Genomic DNA, 18,756 nt, shown 5'->3' with positions numbered 1-18,756 from the left:
ACCGCACCCTCACAGTATAAATCTCATTTGATTTTCTTTGTCTCAGCTGACGAAGGATCATCCAGACTCGAAACGTTGGCTCTATTCTCTCCCTACGGACGCTGTCAAACCTGCTGAGATTTTCCAGCATTTTCTGATATTTGTTTCAGATTCCAGAATCTGCAGTAATTTGTTTTTATCTTAACTGTCCTTTAGAATGTCAGTGAGCATTGTTCCGATTCCCTCACATGCTGCTGACTGTAATATCACGTGAAGGTTCCATGACATCATGGAGTGTGCCCAAAGTCCTCTCGCGTAATTTGACAACGAGTCTGAGGTCAGGCCCCCTCAAGCTCTGTAAAATCCTGACCATGCATGGCTGTAACTTACGCATCGTAATAAATGAACCTAAATCTGACTTTAAATCTGACCCCAATATCAAAGCTAATCAAATTATCATTTATATTCTGAAATGATTCCACGTCATACATGCCCATTAAGGCAATCTGCAATCATTGACCCTGAAACTGGAGGAAAACACTGGCAGAAATATGACTGCCATTGTGTATCACGACATCCCTGTCAGTTGTGACTCCTGACTGACGTATGAGACACCACGACTCACATTTGCATCAATAGAAATAAAATTCCCAACTTGAACCAAGTCTTTCGATTACTGATCTACATTAGCTCCCAGACAATCATGACCTAAAATTCTTATCCTCATGTTCAAATCCCTCCCTGGCTGCACCTCTCCCTGGCTCTGTAACCACCTCCAGCTCACCAGTTCCTCCAATTCGAACCAATTAATTCATTCATTTCCAAATTCCTTTGTCCCATTATTGGCAGCTGCCTGGACCCTAACCCTAATTCAATCCAAGACTTTCCGTAACAACGTTCTCCTTCAAAACGCTCCTCGATATCTTAAAAGTTTATTTATTACTGTCACAAGTTGGCTTACATTAACACTGCAATGAAATTACTGTGAAAATCTCCTAGTCGCCACACTCCGGCACCTGTTCAGATACAGTGAGAGAGAAATTAGTGTGGCCAATGCACCCCAACCAGCATGTCTTTCGGACTGTGGGAGGAAACCCATGCAGACATGAGGAGAATGTGCAAACTCCACACTGAAATGGCCCAAGCCGGGAATCAAACCCGGGTCCCAGCACTGTGAGGCAGCAGTGCTAACCACTGTGCCATCTCTTTGACTGTGCATTCGGTCATCAGATCAAATACATCCTTCTCTGATTTGCTATCAATGTTTATCTCCTTGTGAACCACCTTCAAATGTTTTACTGCATTAATAGCGCTATACAAATTAAAGTTTGTTGTTAATTTCTTTTTTTTTTAGTTTCCAAATAAGCAATTCCATAGCAGAGCCCATTATGAAATGGTTTGGTTTTTCTATTTCACAAACAAATGTAATTGGCAGCAGTAATAACACTTCTGTGAAATGGAAAATGTCATTCATGTTTGGTGTGATGCAGACCATTGATAAAACCGCCCCCACTGTTCTGACATTGTTGATAATATCATCAGAAACCCACTATTATTTACATTTTTAACCCAGTACAGCCCGTGCGTTACCAAATGCATCTCCCCCTCTACTCCCCTTCCACCATTCCAAATAGACTGTTCACCTCTCCCCCTATCCTACCACCTTGTCCCACTTCTCAATTACTCCCACCACCCCGCCATGGCCAACTGCACCCATCCCTCAGTTTCTTTGTGATGTGGAGATGCCGGTGTTGGACTGAGGTAGGCACATTAAGAAGTCCCACAACACCAGGTTAAACCCAACAGGTTTATTTGGTAGCATGAGTTTTCTGATTTTTTTGATTTGGTTTGATTTATTATTGTCACATGTATTAACATACAGTGAAAAGTGTTGTTTCTTGTGCGCTATACAGACAAAACATACCGTTCACAGAGAAGGAAACAAGAGAGTGCAGAATGTAGTGTTACACTCAGAGCTAGGGTGTAGAGGAAGATCAACTTAATGTGAGGTAAGTCCATTCAAAAGTCTGACAGCAGCAGGAAAGAAATTGTTCTTGAGTCGGTTGGTACGTGACCTCAGACTTTTGTACCTTTTCTGAAGGACGAAGGTGGAAGAGAGAACGTCTAGGGTGCATGGGGTCCTTGATTATGCTGGCTTTGCCGAGGCAGTGGGAAGTGTGACAGAGTCAATGGATGGGAGGCTGGTTTGCATGATGGATTGGGCTACATTCATGATCCTTTGTAGTTCCTTGCATTTTGGGCAGAGCAGGAGTCATACCAAGTTGTGATACAACTGATAAAGGAGCAGCACTCTGAAAGCTTAAGCTACCAAATCAACCTGTTGGACTTTAACCTGGTGTTGTCCATTTCTTTGTGCTCTCTCACCTCCCCATTTATCCATTGTCACTCTCCGCAGTTCTTACACAATGTGATGCATCGCCCAGATCCATTGGCTAACTACACGAAACAAGTGACACATCAATATCTTCAGATAGAGATGCTGAGACTGGAAACTTGTGAATCAAAGAAGAACAAGGAACAAAGAGAATTACAGCACAGGAACAGGACCTTTGGTCCTCCAAGCCTGCACCGACCATGCTGCCCGACTAAACTGAAACCCCCTACCCTTCCAGGGATCATAACCCTTCATTCCCATCCTATTCATGTATTTGTCAAGATGCCCCTTAAAAGTCACTATTTTATCTGCTTCCACTGCCTCCCCCGGCAATGGGTTTCAGCACCCACCACCCTCTGCATAAAAAATCTGCCTTGTACATCTCCTTTAAACATTGCCCCTTGCACCTTAAACCTATGCCCCCTAGTAGTTGACTCTTCCACCCTGGGGAAAAAGCTTCTGACTAGCCATTCTGTCCATGCCTGTCATAATCTTGTAAACCTCTATCAGGTCGCACCTCAACCTCCATTGTTCCAGTGAGAACAAACCAAGTTTCTCCAACTTCTCCACATAGCTGATGCCCTCCATCCCAGGCAACTTCCTGGTAAATCTTCTCTACATGCTCTCCAAAGCCTCCACATCCTTCTGATAGTTGATGACCAGAATTGAACACCGTATTCCAAGTGCAGTCTAACTAAGGTTCTATAAAGCTGCAACAAGACTTGCCAATTTTTAAACTCAATGCCCCGGCAGATGAAGGCAAACATGCCGTGTGCCTTCTTGACTACCTTCTCCAGCTGCATTGCCACTTTCAGTGATCTGTGTACTTGTACACCCAGATCCCTTTGCCTATCAATAATCTTAAGGGTTCTGTCATTTACTGTATATTTCTTATTTGTATTAGACCTCCAAAATCCTGGTGACGCAATGACAAATTTCTCTGACCCATGTTACCCTTAATTCATCAATGACTGATCCGTGAGAAGCCTAACCTGGTGATTGTATGACCTTACTTTGTTACATGGGTAAGATGGGCAGACCATGGAAAAGTCCATTGACCTTGGGGAGAATTTTATGGCTTCGGGACGAGCGTGGCCATAAAATCTCACCCAATATCTCCACCTCAGCCTGTAGCCAACATGCCGTCTCCCATTGACCAAGTCTGCTCCTGCACAGTGCATGTGGCTGGGCTCCGAAATGAAGGGGCCGGATCAACAGCATCTCCACAGTCAAAAGAGGATCAGAGCAACTGGCTCTTTACCACTACTGGCGTGTCATGCTACTGGCTTCAGTAGTGGTAAAGAGCCACAGTTGCTCTGTTCCCTCTTTTGACCGTGGAGATGCTGTTGATCCGGGCCCATCATCCGGCCACATGACGCACAACTTCTGGAAGTGGTAGGGAGAGAAAGATATTTATCGAAGTTATACACGTGGGTGTTTAATAAAATGTCACCTTGATAAGTTTCATTCTTTTTATAGCAAAGACAATCTAACAAAGGAAATTTACACATTTTCACCACTTCGTCATCTCGCCCATTATTAAGTCCTGAGTGTCAATTTGTCCTTTCGATTACTCAATGGTGAACATCAATACATGAGGAGGCATCAGAGGAAATGCAGTGGACGTATGCTTGGTTGAAGAACCAAGCAGGAACGGTGACAGAGTGGTTTGCACTGCTGCGTCACAGCACCAGGGACCCAGGTTCAATTCCCAGCTTGGGTCACTGTCTGTGTGGAGTCTGCACGTTCTCCCTGTGTCTGTGTGGGTTTCCTCCAGGTACTGAGGTTTCCCCCCACAGCCTGAGGGATGTGCTGGTTAGGTGCACTGACCCAAACAGGTACCAGAGTGTGGCAACTAAGGAAATTTCACAGTAACTTCATTGCAGTGTTAATGTAAGCCTTACTTGTTTTGTGCAAAGGGGGAGGGGTGGGGGCTTTGCAGGGGAGTGGTTGGGGGTTTGCGGCGAAGGGGTATGAAGTGGTGGGGGCTTTGCGGGGGAGTGGTGGAGGGTTTGCGGCGGAGGGTTTGCGGCGGTGGGGTTTGGAGGGGTGGAGGCTTTGCAGGTGAGGCGTGAAGGTTTTGCAGGAGAGGAGTGGAGGAGTGTGGAGGGGTGGGGGCGGGTGGCTTTGTGGGGGAGTGGAGGGGGTTATGGAGGGATGGGGGCTTTGTGGGGAGGGGTGAAGGTTTTGTAGGAGAGGAGTGGAGGAGTGTGAAGGGATGGGGGCTCTGTGGGAGAAGGGAGAAGCTGCTGGTGGAAATGGGTTGCTAGTTTCCATTTTTTATATTATTTCTCGTCTGAGTCACACTTCTCAGGTTCAACAGCCACGTAGCTCCTGGCTTGAAGATGTGCTTCAGGTGCCAATGTCTTCTTAATTACATTGCGATGGTTTATGGCAATGACATTGGGACACATGTGTTGGAGTAGTGCTGACTGCGAACTAAGTCAATAAACTCACTCTCCGGCAAAGAGAGCTGCTCTTTCTTTGTTTTAATTTCACCACATGGTGTGAATCCAGTTAATATCAGATGTCCAAATAGATCTGGTGGTGACTTCCAATACCCTGGGATCCTGGCATCATCTGAGCTTTAAGGAAGCCCCATGAGATTGAAGTTTCCACTTTTATTTTGAATATTCTTCAATGTTCTCATCATTGAAGATACTTCAACACCTTGGCCAAGCTCCATCTCGTGTACTCTCTCCTGTACTGTGTTGTATAGGACACAGCACATCATTCTTGATGTCCAGGCACATGAGGCACACCTTTAACCTGGTGGTCATGTAGCTCTTGTTGTAGCAGTTTTGGGCCTCACTGGTGGGTGGCATGAACAAGTTTGCAGTCGATCTCCCACCAGCCAGCCTTTGCCGCTCCCTGACACAAAGAGTTTTGAAATTTTGGACTGCTGCCATGTAAAAGCGCTGTGACAACTCCAGAGGAATTCAGCACAGTTGCATGAACCTCTTCCTGTGGCAGCCACCAGTTATACACTGATGGAATGAATCATCATAGAATCCCTATGATGCAGAAAGAGGTCATTCGGCCCATCAAAAGCCTATATTGAAAGAATGTCATAGAATCCTTACAATTCTGTACCAACTCTCTGAAAGAGTATCTTACCCAGGCCCATTCCCACATCCCTGTAACCCAGCATATTTACCATGACTGATCTACCCAACCTACACACCCTTGAACACTAAGGGAAGATTTAGCATGGCCAATTCACCTCCTTCAAGACCTAGTGGCCAGACATTGCCCATCGATGTGTAAGTCACCATTACTCTTAATTTCTTTGACTCCCGCTCCCACCAATGAACCAGGAGCCTGTCAATCAGCTGCACTATTGTGTAAGGGAGGTCACAGGTGAGTTGTTTGCCAAGGCTTCAGCCGATGTTCATCTTCCCCTGCAATGACTGTGGGGGGAAACCAGAGCACCCGGTGGAAACCCATGCAGACACGGGCAGAACGTGCAAATTCTACACAGACAGTGACCCAAGGCTGGAATTGAACCTGGGTCGCTGGTGCTGTGCGGCAGCAGAGCTAACCATTGTGCCGCCCAATGATATCCCTCGCAGTTGGGAAAAACTTTTGGTTCATCTGGTGGTCCTCTAATTAGCACATGTGTCACACGTGTACTTATGAGAAGCTGGAGACACATATCTGACTGCCTGTTCAGCCTGGCTGTTAAATTGCAGGGGAAGAAGAACATCGGTTAATGCTTGGTAAACAACTCACCTGTGACCTCCCTTACACAATGATGCAGCTGGTTGACAGACTCCTGAATTGGTGGCTCATTGGTAGGAGCCGGAGTCAAAGAAATTAAGAGCAATGGTGACCTTCACATCGACAGGCAATGTCTGGCCACTGGGTCCTGAAGGAGGCTGATGGAGTCTGACCACTTGCGGTGGTCAGTCTCAATCTGCAGAAACACTGCTCTGCCCATAAGCAAGGAAACTGAATCTCTCTCTCTCAACCCTCCCACAGGAGTAGTTCCCCCAAGCCTCAGCACCATTCTTCTCCGCTCCTCTCTATTCTGTTCTCTGCTGTTCTTCAGATCTGCATTAAATAACTCTGCCATGTACCACTTTCATGCTCACTTGCAGATCCCACCAAGGTATGACCTTGCTGTCATGGCTTCTGATTGTCTTCCTTGTTCTATGTCCTACAGGAAACATTCACTCCGCTGTCCAACACACCAATCAACCTGTGATATTGTTCATTTGAAACTCATGAAACGTGGTTATGATCATAAGGATTCACTGCAAAACTGGCAAGACAGCTATAGGGACTCAAGCCTTTATTCACATCAGACAAGGAGAACTTCAAACACCCTCACAAAGTGCCACTCAACCTCAACTCACTTTCACTGCTGTATTTCCTTACCCATCAAAAACCCATGGTGGAGGCAAGTCCAGACCTCAACTGATATCTCATCAAGCATCCTAGATTGCCAGGTGACAATGATCAAGTGAAGCAAGATAATGATTAATACCAGAAAGTTACCCTCAAATAGCTCTGTTAAATTCAGAATTGGGCACTTTGGAGGTGGGATGGTGTTGGGTGTGAGAATTTTGAATTTTTCACCTAGTTGCCTATTGCTCTGGAGTCACATGTAAGCCAGACCAGGTAAGGATGGCAGATTTCCCACCAGTTCTCGTGAGTTAAGACATTCCCTCATTAGATTCTGTCCACTGTCTTAACAGTGATGTTAATTTACTCAAAATAAACAGGTTTACCTCCCAATAGCTCAGTGAGGAACATTACTCAAGTAAGTAGGATCATTTTTTATTCTTTCCTGGAATATGGACAAGACCAACATTTGTTGCCCAACCCTAATTGCCCATGAGAAGCTGATGGTAAATGTATATCTGTAGTGCTGTTAGGGAGGGAAGGAGTTCCAGGATTTTGAACCAGCAACAGTGAAGGAATGGTGATACTTTTCCAAGCCATGATATTATTTGGCTTGGAGGGAAACGTGCATGTGGCGATGTTCCCACGTGTCTGCTGCCCTTGTCTGTCTAGGTGGTAGAGGTCATGGGGGTTTGGAAGCAGATGCCTTGGTAAGTTGCTGCAGTGCATTTTGCAGATGGTACACACTGCTGCCACTATGTGTGAAGGGAGTGAATGTTTAAGTGATGGATGGGGTACCAGTCAAATGGGCTGCTTTGCCCTGAATGCTGTTGAGCTTCTTGAGTGTTGGAGCTGCACTCATCCAAGCAAGCGGAGAGTATTCCACCATACTCCTGACTTGCGTCTTCATTCATTAATATCATGAACGTTAATTTCCAGGCATTCACATAGAGATGGATATATAAAATCATAAACAGCTTTTCAGCAGCACGGTGGCAGAGTGGTTATCACTGCTGTCTCATTGCACCAGGGACACAGGTTCGATTCACCGCGGTGTGGAGTTTGCACTTCTCCCTGTGGCTGCATGTGTTTCCTCCGGATGCTCCAGTTTCCTCCCACAGTCCAAAGATGTGCGGATTAGATGGATAGGCCATGCTAAATTGCCCCTTAGTGTCAGGGGGATTAGCTGGGGTAAAGGCATGGAGTTATGGGGATAGAGCCAGAGTTGGATTGTGATTGGTGCAGACTCAATGGGCTGAATGGCCTCCTTCTGCACAATAGGACTGTAGGATTCTAGGATTGTATGATTCTGTGAACTGTAGCCATAAATTACTACAGCAAAGCCAATATCTTCCCTCAACAATTTTTTTTATTCGTAGGAAATGGGTGTTGACAGCTGGCTAGCATTTATTGCCCATCCCTAGTTGCCTGTGGGTCTGGAGTCACATGTAGGCCAAACCGAGTAAGGATGGTAGATTTCCTTCCCAAAAGGACATTAGTGAACCAGATGGGTTTTTCCAACAATCAACAATGATTTCATGGTCATCAGTAGATTCTTAATTCTAGATACTTTCTTTTTATTGAATTCAAATTCCACCATCTGCCATGGTGGGGTTCAAACCCAAGTTCCCAGAACATGAACTAAGTTTCTAGATTAATAGTCTAGTGATAATACCAATAGGCCTTTGGCTTCCCCTATTCAATTGCCTTGTGATTATAGTCTAACGAAATAACGAAAGCCATTTTCTTTTTTGATTCTGAGTTTCACACTTTGCCTTGCATTCACTGGGCGAGTATTTACTGACTTCTGTAAAATTTTTGTCCAAATTTTAGCATCAGGAGGCAGGGCAGACTCCCAAATCAAGGCAATACAAATTAGAAGTTTTTTTTTAATCATCTAGCATTCTTATAATCAGGAATACACTGTTTGGAAAAGCACTGAAAGCATGGAATTCAACATGGAATTTAATATGTACTAAAAAGTAGAAATTAACAGGGCTATTGGGAAAGGTCAAGGGAATAGGACTGATCATAAAGTCATACAGTACAGAAGAGGCCAATCAGCCCATCGAGTTTGCATCAGCAAAACTATGCTAATCCCACATGCCAGCACTTGGCCCATAGCCTTGAATGTTATGACAATTTCAAATGCTCTTTCAAGTACTTTGTAAAGATTGTGAGGTTTCCTGTCTCCACTACTCTCCCGGGCATTTCATTCCAGACTCCTACCACCCTCTGGGTGAAAAGGTTTTTCCCAAATGCCCTCTAAACCTTCTGCCCCTCATCTTAAAATTATGCCCTGCCATTACTGACCCTTCAACTAAGGGGAACAGCTGCTTCCTGTCTGCACTGTCTGTACTCCTCATAATTTCATTCACCTCAATCAGGTGCCCCTTTAGCCTTCTCTGCTCTAAACAAAATAGCCCAACCCTACCCAGCCTCTTTCCATACCTCAAAGGTTCCATCCCAAGCAACATCCTGGTGAATCTCCTCTGTGCCCTCTTCAGTGCAATCACATCCTTCCTATAGTTGACCAGAACTTTACACAGTACACCAGCCTAACCAAACTTTTGTACAGCTCCATCATGACTTCCTTGCTCTTATAATCTAAGGGCAAGTGCTAGGTCCTTATTGTGTTGATGTGCCTTCTTTACCTCATCTATTAACCTGTCCTGCCACCTTCAGACATCTGTAGACCAACACCAAAGATCCCTCTATTCCTCTGAGTTTCCTAATGTCCTGCCATTCACTGAGTACTCCCTTGTCTTGTTACTCTTTCCAAAGTACATCACCTCACACTTTTAAGGGTAAAACCGCATCAGCCACAGATCTCTCATCCGACCAAGACCTTCTTTTTCACGATCAAACAGCCTGCCAATCTTTGTGATTTGCAAGCTTACTTATCATTCCCCCCACATTCTCATCTGTATCGTCTACATATACATCACACAAAATAAGGGACCTAGCACTGATTCTTGTGGTACCCCACTGGACACCGGCCTCCAGTCACACAAACAGCCTTCTACACCACACTCTGTCCTCTATCACTAAGATAATTTTGGATCTAACTTATCCTGTATCCCATGTGGCACTTTGTCAAAGGCTTTGCTGAAATCCATATAAAGTATTTCAACCGCACTACCCTCATCTACGTACCTGATCATTGCCTTGAAAAATTCAATAAAATTTGTTAAGCATGACCTCTCTCTGATAAAGTCATGCTATCCTTAATGAAGCCATGCCTCTCCAAGCAGAGATTAATTCCCACCTTCAGAATTTTCTCCAATAGTTTCCCTATCACTGATATGAGACTTACTGGACTGTAATTTGTCTCTACCGTCCTTCTTTCAGTGCACTGGCACAGGCAAGATGGACTAAATGACCTCTATCTGTGCCATATGATTTGACTTTGAAACTAGTGCTGGATGCACAAAGTTTTGAAATACTGTATTTAAAACATTAGGGCGGCACAGTGGTTAGCACAGCTGCCTCACAGTGCCAGGGATTCGGGTTCAATTCTGGCTTTGGGTCACTAGCTGTGTGGAGTTTGCACATTCTCCCCATGTCAAAGAACAAAGAACAAAGAAAAGTACAACACAGGAACAGGCCCTTTGGCCCTCCCAGCCTCGGTGTGGATTTCCTCCAAGTGCTCCAGTTTCCTCCCACAGTCCAAAGATGTGCAGCTTAGGTTGACTGGCCTTTCTAAATTGACCCTAGTGTCGGGGGGTTAGCAGGGTAAATGCGTGGGTTATGGGAATAGGGCTTGAATGGACCGAATGGCCTCCTTTGCACTGTAGGGATTCTATGAAAACAAGAGGTTTAAAACTGTTCATGTATTCTGTAAGGCTGACCAATCCTTTTAAATGTGGAAGGAGACTCCTACACCTGCAGAATTTAGCACACCCTCAATATTCTGATGTGTATTCACTTGACAATTGCATTCCTCCCAGCAATATTGCCATGCCTGATCCAGTTTTTTCCATTCTTCGAGGGACATTCATGCACTGAGAACTATTCAATGTTGCCTTGTCAATGATCAAAATTGGCATCATAGCTCTCACTGAGAAATAAAACTTGTTTCTCACCAACACTGAAAGGAATTAATGACCACAATTGAAGATGTGAGGTTGATTTCTAGATAGGAACCCAACAACTAGAATCAGATACTACGTGCAATTCTGCGAAAAATGAGGTACTTAATTATCTCCACCTTGGTTGAAGCGTTCAGTAGGATTAGCAAATACTTTCAAATTGACTTCATGCTGCCATTAGATTTTGGGATCACTCAGCCCTCCTGTCCCTTCAAACTGCGAGCAAGAAAATGTTTACTTAAAGATTCTGCATAACACCAGAGATGGTTTCAGCACAGAATCAGATGCTTGTCCCATCAGTCATACACCAGTGCTTTTCTCTGAATAAATGGCCTATCCTGATCCCAAAATCCCTTTAAAGTTCTTTTTTTCAAGCAATATCTAATTCTCTTGTCAAAGAATTGAACTTCTTCACCCAAAGGGTTGTGAATCTGTGGAATTCCCTGCCCAGTGAAGCAGTTGAAGCTACCTCATTGAATGTTTTTAAGGCAAGGATAGATAAACTTTTGAACAATAAAGGAATTAAGGGCTATGATGAGTGGTTGGGTAAGTGGAGCTCAGTCCACGAAAAGATCAGCCATGATCTCACTGAATGGCACAGCAGGATTGAAAGGCCAAATGGCCTACTCCTGCTCTTAGTTCTCATGTTCTTGTGGACTTGCCTCAATAGCAGCTTGAGCAGAGATTATCACATTCCAGGCTTTGAGTTTTAATAGCCTATCTGGAAGGCCATCCCGATATTAATTCCGCAATGAAGTACTTACTGCTATCGACCAGGATCTGCTTTGGGTGGCATGGTGGTTAGCACTTTGCCTCACAGCCAGGGACCCAGGTTCAGTTCTGGCTTTGGGTCATTGTCTGTATGGAATTTGCACACTCTCTCCCATGTTTGCCCCTATTTCCTCCCACAGTCCAAAGATGTGCAGGTTAAGTGGATTGGCCATGCTACATTGCCCCTTAGTGTCAGGGGAATTGGCAGGGTAAATACATGGAGTTATGGGAATAGGGCTTGGGTGGGTTTGTTGTTAGTGTAGGCTAAATGGGCTGAATGATCTCCTGCAATGTAGGGATTCTGTTTTGCTATTATTTCTGCTTATTGATAGCTTACCTTGTGTCTGCTTGTCCTGCAGTTGAGGCTTAACTTAAAATTGAGGCTTAGAGCCTCTAATTTATCACTGCCTACACTGCTTAAAGTTTATTTATTATTTATTAGTCACAAATGGGCTGACATTCACACTGAAATGAAGTTGCTGTGAAAATCCCCTAGTCACCACACTCCGACACCTGTTCGGGTACACTGAGGGAGAATTTAGCAAGGCCAGTTCACCTAACTAGTACATCTTTGGACTGTGGGAGGAAACCAGAGCACCTGGAGGAAACCCATGCAGACACAAGGAGAATGTGCAAACTCCACACAGAAAGTGACCTAACCAGGGAATCGAACCTGGGTCCCTGGTGCTGTGAGGCAGCAGTGCTAACCACTGTGCCACCATGCCACCCCAAGGGTGCGTGCACAGATTTCTATGAGAGCTTGCTCTCTGGCCCCCTTTCAAAGATGAAGAGTCCGGAATTTCCAACCTTTCCTCCTGATTCAGTTCCAGGGCATCAATATCCTGCCTTATATGTTAATCAAAAACCAGAAAATAACTAGAAAAGCTATGGATTGTCATTGGAATTTAAAAGGGAAAGTAAGGCTCCTGTTTTGCGACCCTAAACTAGAAAGGATCAGACTTGAATCATTTACCTATTTTCTCCTCTTTTAGCTGTTGACCGATCTGCTACACATCTGAAGAATTTTCAGTTTTATTCCAAATCTCTAGCCATGCTTGTTTTCATTTCCAATTTTCAGATTTTTCTCTTTGGGTCTGAGTTGCATTGCAAATTGTGCTAATGGAAAGTTTTTTTAATAGAAAATAGAAATAGGCACCTGAAAACATAGAATCCCTACAATGCAGAAGGAGATCATTCCGCCCATCAAGCCTGCACTGACAGCAATCCCACCCAGGCCCTATCCCTGTAACTTCATGTATTTATCCTGCTAATCTTACATACTTCACGTGTTGTGCTAAGAAATGAATACCTGAGCTGCGGTCAACTGAAATGATTGAATTACTTAACCAGTCACCTCACTAAACACATTCATGTATATACAGCACACTCCTGTTAATTCTGTAACTAAACTGCAACAACTTTGTTTCAGCTTATCATGTTAGCGCAATTGACTCTAAGTGTTATAGGTATCACACAGGTAGTCATGTATTCATTATGACTATGGAACACTTTCAAAACACACATGTATTTCTGGCCATTGAAGATTTGATGCACAGGAGGCCATAGTGTACAATAGTTGTACTATCCTGTTCCAATGAGCCAATCTGTGTAAGTGTTGATTCATTCAAATGTAAATTAGACATGATTTATTTTTAAAAAGAAAGCATCGACATGCAGCATATGAGTAACCTGAGACCTGACATGTCATGTTAAAGCAAATGTTGGAGGTATAGATAATGTTGGACTCGCAGACCTCAAAGCTCTCCAATATTGAATTGTTTCTCGTGGCATTGTCTGGGTTTAGACCATAAGGCACAGAAGCAGAATTAGACCATTTGGCCCAAGGAGCCTGTTCTGCCATTCAATCATAGCTGATAGGTTTCTCAACCCCATTCTCCTGCCTTTTCCATGTAACCTTTGATCCCCTTACCAATCAGGAACCTATCTATCTCTGTCTTAAATACACTCACTGACCTGGCCTCCACAGCCTTCTGTGACAATGAATTCCACAGATTCACCATCCTTTGGCTGAAGAAATTCTTCCTCATCTTGGTTCTGAAGGGTCGCCCCTTTATTCTGAGGCTGATCCTTGTCTCTCCTACTAATGTGTGATGTAGAGTAACTGATGATTGCTGTGATTAGTAGTTAAGTTGATTCTGAAGCTCCAATGTCATTATACCAGGTGACTACCAAGATTGTGGTTAGTGAACTAGAAACAATCTTCGCCTTTTTGGTTCAGCAATCCCTAAGATATATTTATTTTTTAAATTAGTGTCACAAGTAGGTTTACATTAACACTGCAACTAAGCTACTGTGAAAATCCCCAGTTGCCACACTCTGTCGCCTGTTCGGGTACACTGAGGGAAAATTTAGCATGGCCAATGCACCTAACCAGCACGTCTTTCGGACTATGGGGAGAAACTGGAGCACCCAGAGGAAACCCATGCAAACATGGGGAGAAAGTGCAGACTCCCGTACAGACAGTGACCCAAGCCAGGAATTGGACCTGGCAGCGGTGAGGCAGCAGTGCTAACTAACCACTGTGCCACATATACAGACTGTTCATAAAGTTCCTGTGCAAATTCTAACATTCATAACTTACACTCGATAGAAACAAACTGTGATTGAGATATAGAAGTGTAATTCTTAAAGTTTTAGGGTAATAGAGTTGAAATTTCTCAGCTTTGATATAATTACCATCTTTTATGATAATTCATTCAATCCAATTTTCCAACTTTTTGGAAACATTGTCCAGCTGCTTTTGAATAGTTTCATGAATATTAACATTCAAAAATACAATTAATCATGCTTTAATTTGTTGTTTCTAGCTTGCTTCTATTGTGTGTACATCCAAAGTTATTGAGGCTTAAGATTGCACAAGGGCATCTGGTATATAGTGGAACAATTGTGGTACAACATTTGTGCCCAACTAATCAGTGTATTAAGCTCTAATGTTAATAACATTTTAACATTAAATCCCTTGATTGTTAAATAGTCATAGTAAACAACATGAAGAAAATTCAGATAAGAAAGATGGTACTTACTTGGCGCTTAAAACGCTGATGCTCAGGGGTGAGTTTGGATATTCCAATTGTTGCCTTAATTAAGTCCACAAGTATTAAGATCAGGAAAGCAATTATTGTTGATTTTCTTTTGAAACATAACATGATTTAGAAGATCTGTCTGAGATCTGTGAGCACTACTACAGAAACTTGATTAACCAGCTTGTACTTTTGCTGATAGAAGTACAATGCGTACTTTCCTGCAAGTGAAAAGGGAAGTCAAAGCCTTCTTCTGATGAGATCTAATCTTTGCAGGTCTCAACAGTGTATCTTCATTCTTGTGCCATCCCAACCTGCCTTTCTATATTATATTTTAAGGCTTATTGTGAGTGCGACTTTGCTAAGTAACAGTGTTACTGTTCCTGTCAAGTGATGCTACCCTTAATAACAATAGATTTGATCAAATATTTTTTCAAAGGAAACCTCGAAAGGCAACTTCCTTGCAACAAAATGGCTAATGGGAGCAGATTTGCTGCTGCAGTTTTGTGCAGTTCAGTCTTGCATTGTGTGTTTAGGAACATCACAGAGTACTAGCATGTAGGTGTGGTGAGGAAATAACAAAAACAGATAAAGAAAAACTTGCATTTGCACGGCTCCTGAGATGATTTCAGGACTTCCCTAAGTCCTCTATGCTAAATGAGTACTTTTGAGGTGTGAATGTAGGGAAGCTAGCAACCAAATTGCTCAAAGCAAGCTCCTACAACACTCCCCACTTGCCCAGATGGGTGCAGCTCTAACAACACTCAAGAAGCTTGACACCATCCAGGACAAAGCAGCCCACTTGATTGGCATCCCATCTGCAAACATCCACCCACTCCACCATCGAAACTCAGTATTAGCAGTGTGTACCAGCTATAAGACACATCGCAGTAATTCACCAAAGATCCTTAAGAACATAAGAACATAAGAAATAGGAGCAGGAGTAGGCCATCTAGCCCTTCGAGCCTGCCCTGCCATTCAATAAGATCATGGCTGATCTGTTGCTGCTCAGTTCCACTTTCCTGCCCTCTCCCCATAACCCTTAATCCCCTCTCTTATCAAAAACCCATCAACCCGCGTCTTAAAAATATTTAGCGAGGCAGCCTCCACCACTTCAACGGGCAGAGAATTCCAGAGATTCACCACCCTTTGAGTGAAGAAGTTCTTCCTCAACTCCGTTCTAAACCGCCCCCCTTTTATCTTGAGGCTGTGCCCCCTAGTCCTACTGTCTTTTTTGAGCGGGAAGAGTCTCTCCACCTCTATCCTATCCATCCCATTCATCATCTTATACGTCTCAATGAGATCTCCCCTCATTCTTCTAAACTCTAACGAGTACAAGCCCAGTTTATTCAGCCTCTCCTCATAGCTCAACCCCCTCAACTCCGGTATCAGCCTAGTAAACCTCCTCTGCACTTCCTCCAAGGCCAAAATATCTTTGCGCAGGTGCGGCGCCCAAAACTGCACACAGTACTCCAGCTGCGGCCTCACCAATGCCCTATACAGCTGCAGCAAGACCTCCCTACTTTTATATTCAATCCCCCTCGCTATGAAGGCCAGCGTCCCATTCGCCTTCCTGACCACCTGCTGCACCTGCAGGCTGGGTTTTTGCGACTCATGCACAAGGACCCCGAGGTCCCTCTGCACCGTCGCCTGCTGCAGTTTTTCGCCCCGTAAGTAATAGTCCTTCCTACCATTCTTCCTACCAAAGTGGACCACCTCACACTTGCCAACATTAAATTCCATTTGCCATTTCCTGGCCCATTCGCCCCGCCTATCTAGATCCTTCTGCAGACTCTCCACACCCTCCGCACAATTTGCCGTTCCCCCAATGTTGGTGTCATCAGCAAATTTCAACACCCTACACTCGGTTCCCTCCTCCAGATCATCTATATAAATGGTAAAAAGCTGAGGCCCCAGCACCGACCCCTGGGGCACTCCACTAGTCACCATCCACCAATCCGAATAGCACCCGTTGACCCTCACTCTCTGCCTCCTATTTGACAAGCAATCCTCTATCCACGCTAACACCCTACCCCCAACTCCATGTCCCTCAACCTTCTGCAATAACCTCTTGTGAGGTACTTTGTCAAACGCCTTCTGAAAATCCTGAAAGACCACATCCACCGGCTCTCCTCTATCCACCGCCCTAGACACATCCTCATAGAACTCCAGTAGATTTGTCAGACATGACTTCCCTTTAATGAAACCGTGCTGCGTCTGCTCTATCAAGCAATTCCCTTCAAGATGCCTCGCAATTTCCTCCTTAATGACAGATTCTAACATTTTACCTACCACAGACGTTAAACTAACTGGAGACAGCACCTTCCAAACGCATGACACACCACCACTTCCAAGTTCCCCCCCAAGCCGCTCACCACCCTGGCTGGGAAATATATCACCGTTTCTTTGCAGTCGCTGAGTCAAAATCCTAGAATTCCCTCCCTAATGGCATTGTGAGTCAACCCACAGCACATGGACTACAACGTTTCAAGAAGGCAGTTCATCATCACCTTCTCAAAGACAACTAGGAATGGCAATAAACGCTGGCCAGCCAGTGACACCCATGTCCCACGAATAAATAAAACTCAACAATGACCAAATTGTTTGTTCTTGTGATGTTGACTGAGATACACATGGATCAGGAATAACTCTACTGCTTTTAAATTAGTGCCACATGATATTTTATGTACAGCTGAGAGAGCTGACAAGGTCTTGAGGTAAAATTTTGGGCAGGATTTTCCAGCTGTGCTTGCCCCAAAACTGAAAATCCCACCCGAGGTCAACGGACATTCCATGGTTTGCCCCTTGCTTGCTATGATTCCCATGGGAAAATTTGCCCCCTTACCTGAAATATTGCACCTCTGGTAGTGTAGCAGTCCTTCAGTACTGCACCAAGTGTCAGCCTTGTTTCCTGTGCTCAAGTCCTGTAGTGGAACTTGAATCTACAACTTCTGAGTCAGGAATGAGAGTGTCTGCAACTGAGCCATGGTAGGGTAGGCTGTCAGTGTTGGCAATGGAAGGATGGATTTTTGAAGTGAAGATGAGTGGCCAGCCAGGAATGTGGTCATAAAAGGATGAGGTTTTCAGCAGCAGATGGATTAAGCCAAGTAGACATGGTAAGAAAGCATCATGGGATTATGTTAAGATAAGGATTGTAGAATCTTTCTGTACATGAATTTATTTGGAGATTAAGAAAATGACCTTTCAATGAATAATTGACTCATCTTGCTCCCTGGTTGCATTTTATACATACAGTGTCATCTTTGGCAAGTCTTACATTAATTCTAAACCTTGTAGAATTGATTTAGCCATTACATGGAGAAGAATCCATATGTGATGTGGGTGATGAGAAGTGAATAGTTTGGGAGATAGAGTCATAGAGGTTTACAGCATGGAAACAGGCCCTTTGGCCCAATTTGTCCATGCTGCCCTTTTTTTAAGCACGAAGCTAGAGCCAAACACCCACATTTGGCCAATATCCCTCTATACCCATCTCACCCATGTAACTGTCTAAACGTTTTTTAAAAGACAAAATTGTACCTGCTTCTACTACTACCTCTGGCAGCTGGTTCTGGACATTCGCCACAATTGCCCCTCTGGACCCTTTTGTATCTCTCCCTCTCATCCTATGCCCTCTAGTTTTAGACTCCCCTACCTTTATGAAAAAATATTGACCATCTACCTCATCTATGCCCCTCATTATTTTATCGACCTCTATAAGATCACCCCTAAGCCTCCCATGCTCCAGGGAAAGAAGTCCCAGTTTATCCAACTTCACCCTATAAGTCAAACCACCAAGTCCTGGTGGCATCTAGTAAATCTTTTCTACACTCTTTCTAGTTTATTATCCTTTCTATAATAGGGTGACCCGAACTGTACACAGTATTCCAAGTATGGCCTTACCAATGTCTTGTACAACTTCAACAAGACATTGCAACGCCTACATTTAATGTTCTGAGGAATGAAACCAAGCATGCTGAATACCTTCTTCACCACTCTGTCCACCTGTGACTCCACTTTCAAGGAGCTATGAATCTGTACTCCTAGATCTTTTTGTTCAATAACTCTCTCCAACACCCTACCATTAACTATCTATAAAGGCTCATGGTCATGCATCAAGAAATGCTTATGC

The 18,756-nt window shown here is 44.0% G+C and overlaps 1 protein-coding gene across 1 annotated transcript in view; it reads right to left on the bottom strand.

The window, feature by feature from the left end:
* The window catches only part of LOC145360012 (tumor necrosis factor receptor superfamily member 1B-like), a 42,782-nt gene extending 24,183 nt beyond the window's left edge, over positions 1-18,599 (bottom strand). The window contains exons 1-3 of the mRNA XM_080214912.1: positions 18,569-18,599; positions 17,470-17,510; positions 14,628-14,681 (exon numbers count right to left, since the gene is read on the bottom strand). Of these exons, the coding sequence (XP_080071038.1) occupies positions 14,628-14,681; positions 17,470-17,510; positions 18,569-18,599 (126 nt within the window). The remainder of the gene's footprint in view (positions 1-14,627; positions 14,682-17,469; positions 17,511-18,568) is intronic.
* Between the last annotated feature and the right edge of the window lie 157 nt (positions 18,600-18,756).

This window comes from Carcharhinus amblyrhynchos, chromosome 30, assembly GCF_965287045.1.
Source record: "Carcharhinus amblyrhynchos chromosome 30, sCarAmb.v2.hapA, whole genome shotgun sequence".
In the NCBI taxonomy this organism is placed as follows: Eukaryota; Metazoa; Chordata; class Chondrichthyes; order Carcharhiniformes; family Carcharhinidae; genus Carcharhinus; species Carcharhinus amblyrhynchos.
Note: the sequence above shows the minus strand (reverse complement) of the source record. Positions and strands in the feature narration are given on the sequence as shown.